This window comes from Anopheles marshallii, chromosome 2 (assembly GCF_943734725.1).
Source record: "Anopheles marshallii chromosome 2, idAnoMarsDA_429_01, whole genome shotgun sequence".
Taxonomy (NCBI): Eukaryota; Metazoa; Arthropoda; class Insecta; order Diptera; family Culicidae; genus Anopheles; species Anopheles marshallii.
Window position 1 is genome coordinate 35,577,200 of NC_071326.1, and position 13,572 is coordinate 35,590,771.

Genomic DNA, 13,572 nt, shown 5'->3' on the forward strand with positions numbered 1-13,572 from the left:
ATTAAATCGATTAATCGTATTGTTTTTCGTTCGTCTCCATCACAGCTCCAAAGCCTCCCCCCTTTAAAAACTCCCTGTTGCCTGTTGGCAAGACGCAAACTAAGATCTAAAGTGAACAAAAACCCGATGATGTTGGCCGGGATCGATCGATCGAATCTTGGTTTTGGTGCCGAGAAAATACGGGACCGGATCGCGGAGAGAATACAGTAAGCGCTAGAGCCCCGTAGAAGGTGGCACGCAGGATGCGAAGCTATGCTGCAGCATGCCGTTCGGAAATGGTCGGTTCATATCAAAAGGTTTCGAAATTTATCTTTCACCACCAGCGGATCAGCCACCCCCAAAGTCAACTGATCGACTGATCGCAGCACAGGAGAGTGGAGAACCAGCGCGAAGGTGAAATGGCGAAGGAGGTATGCGCGTGCGGTCAGCTTTTATCGTGGCCGTTTTCGGCTCCATCGATGCTGTATATGTGTGCACATTGGTGCGAGTCCGATCGCGCGCGCGCGCCCGCTCTCGATCGCTTGGTATGGTTGGTGATGGCCGGCGGGAACGTTATGAATCGATTAGTCAAAGTGATGCTGTTGTATTGATTTCGATGCTGGTATCGCTCGCTTGAGGTCAGAGGTAGTTCCTCCTGATACGGCATCGCAGATCATACTATCTGTCCTTGGTAGGGTACCAAGAGAAAACAATCTTTAAATAGGGGTTAAACAGCATTCGCATTGAATGCGAAAAAAAAACGATTTCCTACCTTCCAAACAGTTCGATTCAGTTCATTGATCACAACTCGATCGTGTTGCATTTGATCGTATCACTAGATGTAATGAATATTCCAACCTTAATGTCACCACTTTAAATTCTAGCCTCCAGGAAGTTGACCTACCCATTTCACAGATTGTTCCATTTCTGCAATTGATAACTTATTTAAGCTTGTTTTGGTACGTTCGTGTGCTCTCGTACAGTGCCACATTCCTCGATGACACTCCTTAATCCCCCGCAGCTTGCAGTAACACCTCCTTGAATTCTCAAACAGCGATGATTACAGTGCCACAAGGGGAAGTGTGTTGTAAAGCAGAAAATACTAACAATGTACAAAAATCGGTGTGTATACAAAGAACCACGCAACGGTGGTTAGCGGGCAAAATATGTTTCCCCAAGATGAAGTATCAACTATTTAACCTATTCAAAGACCTCTTTATTACAGTTTTCAACAATTAAAGCAACGAAAAAGGGAGTAGTTCAGCCATATTGAAATATTAAGCAAGGATATGGACCAACGTTTTCTGGTACGTATTATGTTAAATTAATTGATAAAATCTTTTTTTAAAGCATAACGGTTTCAGTTGATATGACAAAGCAATCAGTTACATTACGATCGCCGCAAACGGTAGCATAATTATTAAATTCATTAAATAGAAAAATCATTGCTTCTATAATTTTCAATTATTCTTGTTGAGACATTCATCGTCAGGTTTGCAAAACGTATCCATGATTTTTTGATATCATGTGCCACAATTGTACTATTCTTTGTTAGTATTGTTATATAAGTCATGTTATGTCATGTTATATTCCTGCTGTGCCATTTAAGGCGTAATCTGCTGTGTGCGTATTGATGATCGCTTGCATTGTTCGAATATCTGATATTATGACAAACATTCGCATATTCAAAGTTAGTTAGTATTTTAAACTAAATTATGCATAGTTTCGTTGTCATAGTTTCGGGTTTAATTCATCGAGACCGATTTCAAACCTTTAAAAAAGAAACCCAATACGTTGTTCCAACTAAAAATACGTACTCCAAGCTTCTAAGTTTGCATCTTCCCTCAAACCTAATCTCTTCCTTAAACCAAGTACAGATAATAAACAAAACAAATAACAAGTTATTCAGATATAGCTAAATTATAGTCAATTGAGAATTCTTCTAAAAACGAAAATCAAAAGTTTACTTCAAAAGTTTTTAAGCAAACCATATGATCTAATAAAGCATTCCTGAACAAAGTTACTTTCTCATTTGTTGCAGTAAGCACTGATTTGCCAAACACTTTACACTCACTTCATCTTCATCCAAACTGCATCATCAGCCAACACTTATAATTTCGGTAAAGCATGAAACATGAAATTTACCAACAACGAAAAAAAAAACCCATATCAACCCAAACAAACACAATCATCCCATACTCGACGCCAGATCCATTACACGGCAATACGGTGGGATTTAATTCCATCCCGGTTCGCTCGGTTGATTAATGGTGGCGTTAAAGTGAAACAAGATCTTTGGCGTCGGCACATTTCGTCCCGGTATGTAACAGTGAGCGGAATTTGTTTCCGACCCCAATTTAGTTTTTGCGGTGTTGTGGCTCGAGACGTGAAAGTGTAAGTATTATTAACAGCAGCAAGATGTGTGATAACAATTTAATACTTTAATGTTTTGCGTTGATATAAATAAAACCATAAAAAGACGCGCGATGATAGTTACGGTTCATGGGGAGCATCACCTATGGCACGTCGTTTATGTGGTTGGGTCTTTTGGTTTACTTTGTTGTGATAGTGTCTGACTTCGTTTGACAAATTAATGATGGATCAAAATGTCGTTCAAACACCCGGTTTTAATTTGCATATTTGTTAATGCTTTTCTTAGGAATGCATTTCTTTACTATAACAGATCTTAGACAGATTTAATTTTTTTAGAGTAACATGGTCATAGTTTGAAAGATTTCTCCCTCACAGGAACAGCCTCGGATATCGTAGTTGAGATATGATAATCAATGTGACGGTCTGCCTTCCTGACCATCTGTTGACACGCCGGTCGCGTTATGAGCCTCCGGACATCGCCTCCACGATTATTCGCTCGGTCACGGGTTGCGGGTGCGGCAGAAAATTGAATTCGATTATGCTGCACCATATCGATATCGGGTTTTTTTTGCGATTTCTTCCGATTTAGAGCGAACTCCGATCGTTCCGATCGCTGCACACCTTCTCCAAGGCGTCGAATCGGATAAACGTTGTATCGCTCGCTTCGGGCGCCCGTTGGAAGGGCCTTGAAGGGCGTGGATGGGATGGTTCCTCGTAACCGCAACGGAATCCGCGGAACCAATCGCACAACCAACATCGCGTATAATCTCTAGCTGGCCTTTACTGTTTCGATCCGGATCAGCTTATCTGAACAGCAAAATGGATGAAGACAAGCAAAACAAAAAAAAGAGCAAAAATCGATAAACATTGATCGAATAGATTCATCGCAATGGAGGGCGTTGCAACGTATGACATATGCCAACATAAGCTGCAGGCGCTTGGAATGGCGAAAGTAAAATCAAACAGATGCAAGTATGAGTTCGAACCGTGTTCACTCCGTACGGAACTACAGCTATTGCCTCGGGCATGCAAACAAATATGGAAAATACGTGAAGGAGGTGGTGGTCCTTTTGTGGGTTTCCTCGATTGACCTTGCTCAGCTTAGGGCTCGTGTGGAGGCGTGAGTCTCTGGTCATTTGTTCAAAGATACACAAACAAACACACTTCCGTTAAACTAGGAGCTTAAGTTTTTCGTACAGATGTTGTGTGTTTAGTTTCTTATCTGATTGAAGAGGTTATGCTAGTAGAATTCCAAATGTTAATTCTTTGTTGACCAGCTTAACGTTTGTTGCAAATGTGGTCACTTAAGAACCTCGCTCGCTAAATTTGCCAAACCGCTTGTTTTGGCTGTCAAAATAGCAGTTTTTGTTTTTTTCCCCACCTAACCACTGCTGATATGCTCCATCCATTCAAAGCATTGTGCCGATGTCCTATTCCATTTGCTGGCATTCCCTAATCCAGCCAACGACCTCACGCCGAAAACAAAACTAATCCTCGAGTCGGAGACACCGGAGGTACATGCATAAACCGAGTTTGGTTCGAGATGTTCGAGCGAAATTGTTTCTGGAGCCCCCACAAGTCGTCCGAGTTGATTGGGTTGTGGTTTTTGTTGTTGTCTTTCTCTTCAGTCAAACGTGTTTCGGTTGGCCTTTGGTTACTTTGGTGCTTTTGGTAGGTTTTGTCTCATCGGTCTCGGGATCGTCGGTGCTGGCGCTTATGACCTGGTAACGCTGAAGATGGGGCTCCACATGGCAGATGATTAATCACTCATTTTAATTTTTATCAATCACATTTTTCATTTTACTCTGCGCAACTGCGGACCGGACATTTCGAGGTAGTGTGGCATGGAGCGGTGTTCAAAGGGGAAACGTTTGGAGCGGTTGAATTGGTTAACGAAAAATAGAAGATTCCGCTTTGGGGTGTTTGGATTGAAACATAAAGGATGCTTAAACTAGTCTAAAGACATTGCACATTGAATATGTCTTTCAGCTCGAATGTTTCTGTTCATTAAGGCAGAAGATGATGAACTCCCCGATATCGGAGTTATCCAAGTAAAAAAAAATGAGAACAAATGCCTACTACAACTATCAAATGGTAAAAGAAAAACTTCTGTGGATCAGTTATTCTGACAGTTCGTGCATTTATTCTTAGGTCCTTTTTTTTCAAAATGTAATTTCTTTATCTGACCCGTTCGATATTCGATATTTCGATATCAGTGTCTTTTGTAGTCCGTCCTCTGAGTTTTAGAGTAACCACAAACAATCTGTGTTGTTTTAAACGTAAAAAAGTAAAGTAGTACAATTTATGTTCATAGGAAATTTTTTAGATAGAGAAACTAAAGTCTCTAAATGGTTGGTGAAGGTGAATCATCAGAAGTGGACAATTTACAGTCTTTCAGCTATGAAGCTGTTTACAAGGTCATAAGAAGCTTCTTTTAATGATGTTGCGGATCATTGATATTTTTGTACGAAGTCTTTGATTTATACTGTTCAATGCAACGTTTGAACATACAATTATAGCTCTTCTCTGCTATATTCAGTGCTTAAAACAATGTTCAAGCCATACTATTCGCGAATAATTTAGTAATCCAGTAAATAGATAGAAAAATTGAAATTCATTCATAATTTTTTTATTATAACAAGAATTTTCTTTTTACTCATGATCAGTACCAGAAAAAGTTATATCCATCTTCTATCATAAAACACAACCATAAGCAAATATTAAGCGGTATTACTTTATCTTCATCGGCACAACAACCTCAAAAGGGCTGAGCCCACCATTTCTGGCTTTCTTTGACTTAATTTATCCGAAGCCGGATAGTCAGTCTTGCGTAAGGAGGATTGGCCCGAATGGGTTTTTGAAACGGTCCTGTCGTGTGAGGAGCGGTGCCGCTACCAATGCACAACCGAGCCGCCCCACTTCAACACAGTGTAAAAGGTATTACATTTCGCTGTAATACTAACAACATGCGGTGAACTAAAAAGGTTTAAGAATCACTTCTGAGTACTAAAACGAGACAAACCAAACTGTTGAAACAATATCATTAGCATCCTAAGCGATCCCAAAGGCAACCGGCATAGATCGCTCATCCTTCGGCTATTATCTTACTTTGGCGAATGTGTATAAATACGTTTCCTTTTACGTGCACCGCTCAGCACTAAAAGAGCATTAGTTTCGATGTTTTCTTTACTTCAAGCTTTAGAATAACCACCACAACACATTCCGTAATAAACATGACCCGTCGAGATTGATTGTGGTGGTGAGGTAGACGATCCGAGTGGGGGTGTCCAAATATGTGTAAATAAAATATGTACGTTGCTTGCAAATTTTACCAGCGCGTACACCGTGCATGGAGTAGTAGAGGCGCCTTTTGCCAAACAACGATGGGAATAAAACGCTCTTCTTCCGATCCTGCAACGCTGCAATGCCGCTGTGGTCGATGCAGGCATGCTGAGCGGATCGGCTTATTGTATGTAAAACAAGACATGTTTTTTGCTGTTTGCTTTCGCGTACGTAATGTGTACGCATGCAGTTGCTTCCGCAAGCGATTTTCCACCCGCTGAGTTACAGCGTACGCTTCTTAACGGACTGCGTTGCTTCCAGGTTCACTTTATAAAAGGATCGTTAGATGGAACGGTATGACGAGTTACGGGGAAGCTGTGATAATACCAACACAAAGCAAACGTTTATCTAACAACGCATATAGCTATGGCATCCGCCGAAACCAACCGCAGTTCCCAAAGCGGAGGTTCAATATCTCGCCCAATCCACGAGCATTCCGCAGCGGAGGAGCGATCGGAATGCCAACCGATTGAATCATAGGCCACGTTCGGGGGTTCGTCGTTTGGTTTCCTTTCGCGTGTCAAACTCTGTGCCGGGTGACCTGCTTGCTCCATAGCTCATGCTCATGGTCATGGTTTCATGCCGACGGGCTACAGCACTGGATGGCCTCGACAGAAAACGAACAACGATTGGTGTGTTACTAGCTGGTGCTACACAGGCAATTCATTTCATTGCAGTTAACGTCTATGTTCTAGGTAAAGAGTTTGGTTTACTGCTGATGAAAAGACATCGTATTGGATGTGAGATGCTGGTCAGAATTACTTTTTTTTCTATACGATAACTGTTTTAAGCAATATCATTTCTTTTAGAACATTACTAACACGATGTGGAATTTCATAACTTCCAGTCGATAAATTCTCAAGCTCCAATTGAATGTAATTATTTTAAGCTGCTTAAGAGCAAATCGGACCTAATTTACTTTTACCGAACGGTTTTAAAATCTCGTAGTTTGGTATAAACGCGATAGAATAAGATATTTCTGAAGAATAGCGATGTACAGACATTGGAACAACTTCTTGCAAAAAAAAAAAAATCCTTGCCAAACGTAAATCAAAATGTAATGAAATGTTTATTAGTGTTGAAGTTTATGGGAGTATGCATCGTTACGAACTGTTTGGCACTTCCGGGTTCATAAGACGGCGTAGCATGAATCAACCGTTCAGCAGATAGACAACAACAACAACTTAAATGACATCAACGCCGCCCTGCATGTGAACAGAACACGAACCCGGATTCGAAAACCCAGCAATTACAGAACGCTAGAATTACGATTCACAGATCAATCGGTTTGCTCGATGTTTGATTAGCTTAGTTCTTGCGAAATACATTATAATACCGGCGAATGCAAATCACTCGCATGCCAGCTCACACTTGGGCATAATGCACAGCACTGGCACTGGCAGAGGAACGTACAGAAATGCACCGGTTCGTACAAAATTGCGACAGACCGGTGTGGCCCGATGAACTTTCAGTGCTGATAATTGGACCGATCGACTGATCTGGATCGATGGATCGAAGGCACTGTTCCGAGGTTTGCCGTTCGCCCGAACCCGAATGATGAATCGGGCCAACGATTATCCTAAATTGCGCACTTGTCCAATCCTGGTGGATCCGGGCGAGGAAACTCGGAGTCGGACCGATGCGTACCGCTGACCTTTCGCCCAAAACACACCCGTAACAGTCGGTCCGAAGCGTTTGGTTTAGGTCGGTACTATTAAACCATCATCACTACATCCACCCGCGTGCAAGCGTGTTTGGCGAGGTTTGTTTTCAGTTGTATTTTGCCAGGATAAGGGCAAAGAATGTAAAAGGGCGAACACACTTGTTTATCCCTGTTTTTAGTGTAGTGCCTTTTTTTCAGCCCTTCACATTTGCCGTATCGTAAACGGTGTTGTGGACTTTACTGGCCTGGGTTTTTCCTCGAACCGCATGGGTTGGTGGTGCATTATCAAAAATTTATCTTCCTTCTTTTCCAACACTTCCAAACGTTCTTTCGATCCACCATTCTCGATCCCAACTATTATGGTCCATTCATCATACGATCGTTTCCTCGCCTTAGCTTCGCACATCAATCATTTGTAAACAATCAGCTTTTGTGTTTTTTTGTTTGCTTCTTCTGATGTTTTGCAATATGCAAGTATCAGTATGTTGTAGGCAAAGTAAAAGCTAAGGGGTTCTGAAGTTAGCTAAAGTTTGCTTCATTTACGATACCACCCAAAAATTAATCTAATTGGTTTTTAAGCGTTCGAAAACACCAACGGTCTGTGGGAAACATGAAGTCGCAACATTGTTGCATGCAAATGGTTACTTATCAAAGCATCAAAACAAGCGCTATAGATTGAAATTTTAAAACAAATGATGTAACAAAAACAAAATTTCATTTACTTTGCCACTGAAAGTTTCGAACATTTCTGTATTTCTGTATTAGTACAGCAATTTTAGATGACGCCACAACTCATAAAACAAAGGCAGCAGATTATAGCACAATTGTGGCTCATGATAGCACAACGGTAGTAAGGCAATATAACTTTACGGACAATTTGAACTCAAACTTGAGATACTAGTTACAAGCGAAACGTTGATTGTACTTCATCAGTACCGATCTTGTTGATCATTGCTATCATGTGCTACAATTGTGCGATCATCTGCCGCGGTTGCATTATAGCTGATAACATTGACGTGTCAACTCAGACCGTAGAGTTGTCATTTGTTGCGTTAGTTTTTACAGTCGCTCAACTTGTTCTAACATCCGATGTAAATTAAACAAACAGTTATGCTATGCTTGCGGTACGATTTTACAAAAACAATATCAATGCCGCACAATACGAACACTTTGAAATCGATTTGGCAAAAGGTAAATAAAAATTATAAAAGCTCAAGAAATGTCATTGATAACATACGTATTAGCTTCGATCGTAGAAAAGCGAATCCTATTTCGTAGAACACTGAAAATCGTAACAAACCTACGCCTGCACACCACAAACAATCGATCGTTAATGATGGGCGCCAGTCAAATGCAAGTCAAATTTTCGACGCACACAATGACCCGGCTTCGCCTTCCTCGAATGGTCATGAATTATTAATGCCCTACCGGCAACGCCACCAGCCAAGCAGCCGCAATCTCACAAACGGTCCCGTTAGGATGCTTTACTTCACGAGCTTTTAGCAACCGAACGCGGTTCGATTTCGCCCACCCAGTGGGCACGTGTACTCACTTTTTGTCAATGTGCACCACCTTCATGTCCATCGAATGGATCGTAGTGAAGACGTTGGTCGCACCCTGGACGACGCATTCGCGCGTTTCCGGCATGGCGATCGGTGTGCAGGTCGCAATGAAGACGGGCTCGTTACGGCTGCACAGCGGAAGATAGGAAAGATAGTGGCCCTGCACCAGTACCACCTGGAAAAAAAAAGAAACAAAACGGGAGACAAAGTTGAAGCCAGCTCGGTTAGCAAATGCCATCGGTAGGGAAGGATAGGTGCCCAACCACGAAAGGGCAATTTTAACAAGCCCGGATTGGAGTAAGCTTCTAATGCTGGACGGGATGATTAAATAATGGCCGCGCAATGAGACAAGGTGGTTGCAGAAAATGTTCATTAGAGTGAGTTTTGCGAAAGGTCAGCAAAGGGTGTTATGAAGGGCAGGCATTCGGTTAGTCGCTGAAGGGTTTTTAACATAGCCAGTGCTAATGGAAGTGAATTATTTAAAGCATACTATTTTATTACACTTTTGTGGTGTTTTTAACGCTGTCAAAGGAGATGTAAGCATATCATTAATTTGATTAAACTGTCGTGTTGTTTTTCTTAAGTAGCAGATTAGTCATATCAATTACAACATTAAAGTGGATAAAACCTCGAATAGTAGCTGTTAATTCAACCCCCATAGATTTAGTTCCGCTACGAAGCTGTTACTTCCTGATCGGTAAATTACCCAGAATGGGGGAACGGAAACAAATGCCTTCACTACACGTCAGGATGGAATTATCCCGAGGCCACCGTAAGCCGACGTAGCCCTGAAACCGTCAATTAACCTGTGCACCCTTTGCGTCACTTTACACCCAGTTACATCACCAAACTTCAGCTTGAAGGATTGGTTCCAAAGCTCGTACTTGCCGCTAGAACGTTGTTAGTCCCATAATTTTTTATAATTGGATGCTCGATGCCGACATGCGGTGTGTTGTTGGCAAGAACCGAACGTCACCTTGGCGAGGTGTGCATCGCAGCAGGTGTGTGATTCAGTAAGAAGGAAGATGCTTCCATCGGTGTCGATGTGGCGATTCGATTGGAAGTGTTGGCTGCGGATATCAGCTGAAGGCTTGGTGGCGTCAATTGCAGTAAGGTGACGTCAATGCTGGTGACCATGTGATGATGATTGAGACGAACGAACGCGTGCTGTGGCTTTACTAGGGAGTGAAATAATTCTATTCGTTCTAAATGCAGCCTTAATAGCTTCTATCGGCACATTATTAACAGCTCATTTGCATTGAGTAATTCTGCCAATAATTTGTATCAATTTACAGTTTTAAATTGCATTTATTATTTTCCTCTAAACTAATTAAAAACTCAACATCAAAGAGGTAAAAATGAAATTTAAAAATCGTCTAGCGAAGTAAGATACTTCAATGATAGAAACAACTCTCTCTTTATTGTATTTTTCGCCATCATGTACAGTACTCTTGAGTATCAGACACGCTGCTATACTTTCTCTTCTCGATGATTTTTACTGTTTCTACTTGCACTGTGGGCAACATAAATCTTTTCGGGTTGTAAATCTTACAACACAATTTGATGACACTTTTCTCCAGACGATGAACGATCGTCAGGATTTCATCTTTACCCTGAACATCCGACAGTGTTTATGGTTGTGCACATATAATGGTGGTTTTTGGATTTTATTTGACCGAGATTCAGCTCACACAGAAAAAAAACATCGGTGTGGGAGTAGAAATAATTGAATGAAATGTCGAGCCAAAGCCTTGTATATAATACTGTCCCATTATTCACAGCTGCAATTGCATCCGGAAGAGCGGAAGCGAGTTTGTACCGAGCAAACGCAACACATTCTCACCGCTCTGCAAATGAACTCGCCCCTGCATGAGGGACAGTGTCGTTAGCATCGGTAGCTTATAAAGCAGTCAGTACACGGTAATGTTAGATCTCTTCATTTCAAGTCACTCGCAAGCGTTTCCGTTACAACAGTACCACAACGAAACTGTATGGAGATGTCACACAGTGTCCCACCGTCCATCCGGGAACTGGTTGCGGTCGAAGTGGGTGGAATTTAAGGTCCAATAAGTAGGTGGAATATAGACATCACTCGTTACCGGGTGATGGTCTCGTACGTATATTGATGGACGATGGTACGGTAGTAAAGCTTCGAGTCAAAAGTCAAACGAAAGTCTCACATTTGATTGACTTCGTGCGACCATGCACACATGGCTATCACTCGCTGCAACGTACGGGAAGGCGATTGTTGTGTGACGACGAACCACAATTCACAATACCGATCAGTGCCGGGGACTCCAACAGCGGGGTTGGATTACCTATTCGTTAAACCTTTCCTGCGCACTCAGGGTCAGGGTTGGTGTAGCAAATGTACCCAATGCTGACACAACCATCACGGTGGAGGTTCTACGATGCAGGCGAGTAAGCAACTATGCATACAATGAGAGGATTAGCTGTACGTGAAGTACCCGGAGTTCATCATCGCACATCGTCGTCTGGTATTGTCGACAGCCAGGGCATTATGCTTATCCGCGCCAAGCATCTCCGGAGCTGGTGAAATAAATTATTGGATCCAATTATGAGCTGGAACAGCTCGTACGTGCCCAGCGCCCAGGAACGCATGTAGGAAGCTTATTTCAATTATACTCTCCACGGTTGTGTGTGTGAGCAGGGAGGCCACCGTAATCGGGCGCAATAAGATTAGTGCTGGATTAGTGTCGATGGGAGAAGGTGAAGGTGTCACATTACTGAGCCAATTTGCAAATCAAGCTAGCTTCAGAACGGGAGCGAAGAGGAGTTCGAAGGAAGAGAGAATGTAAGAACTATTTACATTTGATGTAGTAAACTCGGAATGAGCTTAAGAAATGTACTAATGCGCTTAAGAACGAATCTAATTAACCTAATGTATTAGTTAACCACCAATTTAGTGAGAGTTACTGGGTTCAACTCTTCGACAGGAATGTAACAAGTGTTAACTTACTAGCTTTACTATAAAAAAAAACTTCCATTTCTGCACGTACCTTTTGATCACCAAACCGCATCTGGCGCCGCGCATTTCTGCTCACATTCATGCGACATAGAAAGATTCGTTGCTCACCGTCCAGAAGCGACGAACCCGCCGACGAACTCGACGAACCGCCGCCACCACCACTCGAGCTCGCTATGGACGAACCGGAAGGCGAAAGGGAACTCCCATGGCCGTGATGCAGCAGTTGGTGATGATGGCCGTGATGGTTGTGATGATTATTGCTTAGCTGCTGGTGATGATGGTGATGGTGCTGATGGTGAAGATGTTGATGATGGTGGTGACCCGTGTGCTGCGAAACGCCCCGGCTCAGCTCACTCTGGATGGCACCATGATCCTGCTTGTCGATAATGTCGTAAACGGAATCACCGTGTATGAGTAGATCCTCCTGGAATTGTGCGAAAAAAAAAACAACGAACGGTGATAAATAAAATCACTCGACTACACCTGACCCACAACGGGATGTGAAAGAAAACCGTATCAGTGCTTATAAAACTTCCTTCATGCCATTTTCATGACCGACACACCAATTGCGAGTAGAAACCTTAAGGACAATAAAAAAAACGGAACAGATTATAAACGATTAAACGATGATCAACGAGGACCAACCCATCGACTCCGGTGCTACACGTTTGGGGCAGGATGGATGTCTTTTTCTTTAACTAAAATCGATCATTTAACACGGCTGCTGTGCATTGAGGTGCTATACATTGCAGCGCAACATTGTGAATCAAAAGCCAGAACTCGATTCGATCGTTTTACATTGCATTTTTTTCATCGTAGAAAATGCGTTAAGAACCCACTTCCCCCCCCCCCCCCCCCATGTCTGATGATATCAACCACCGTGTGGTAGCATGGAACACCCACCCAGAATTGAGTTTTCCTTTGGTTCTTCCGTTTCGTACGTCCGAGCTCTTTAGCTCATTCGATTCGCGTCTGATAGTGCATCTGATAATCTTTCGGTGTTGATATTCAATTTCATCGCAAAACTCTCTACCGCCCGCGACGCCTTACACCCCTCTTCACCACTGCGTCGTCGATCCGACGATCGGTCGCTTTCGGCGAGAATCGACCGGCAGAATCGTGAGTTTGGTGTTAAACGCAGAAAAGAAAGTAGCGCAAACGTGGCGTGAAAGAAAATTCTAAAGCCAAGTTTAACACAAGCAAAAGCGTTTCATTTGCATCGCTTCTGCTTCATTCTTTCAGCGAGAGATGATCATTCTCTGCGCCGCGTTTCGGTGCGAGTGCGGGAACAAAACGCAGGTAAATTGAGCTGCATTCTAGCCGCTGGCAGTGACCGTAATGTCGAAACCGAACTTGGGAACGAAATGATGCCCCTCGCGCATCTTCGCGGTTCGTATGGGCAGGGAATGACAAGCAGCGAGAGTTGTGGTGAGGAAATATTTATGTGCGAATAATAATCATCATAAATATCATTTTAAATAAGTGCTCTCCGGAGTGGTGGCAAGTGGTGAGCGAGGGTGCACGGTTCGGTTGGATCGCCATGCAATAACATTCGATCGTATCATCATCGGTTTAATCTGCATCGGAATCAAAGGGAAGAAAATCAATTAAATATGATCCAACGCTTGGACACACGCAATGCGCGCGGCCAGCTTGTGCTCGAA

At 42.7% G+C, this 13,572-nt stretch overlaps 1 protein-coding gene across 1 annotated transcript in view; it reads right to left on the bottom strand.

Moving 5' to 3' along the window:
• The window catches only part of LOC128717901 (uncharacterized), a 67,963-nt gene that overhangs the window by 10,897 nt on the left and 43,494 nt on the right, over positions 1-13,572 (bottom strand). Inside the window, exons 4-5 of the mRNA XM_053811578.1 lie at positions 11,940-12,332; positions 8,910-9,094 (exon numbers count right to left, since the gene is read on the bottom strand). Of these exons, the coding sequence (XP_053667553.1) occupies positions 8,910-9,094; positions 11,940-12,332 (578 nt within the window). The remainder of the gene's footprint in view (positions 1-8,909; positions 9,095-11,939; positions 12,333-13,572) is intronic.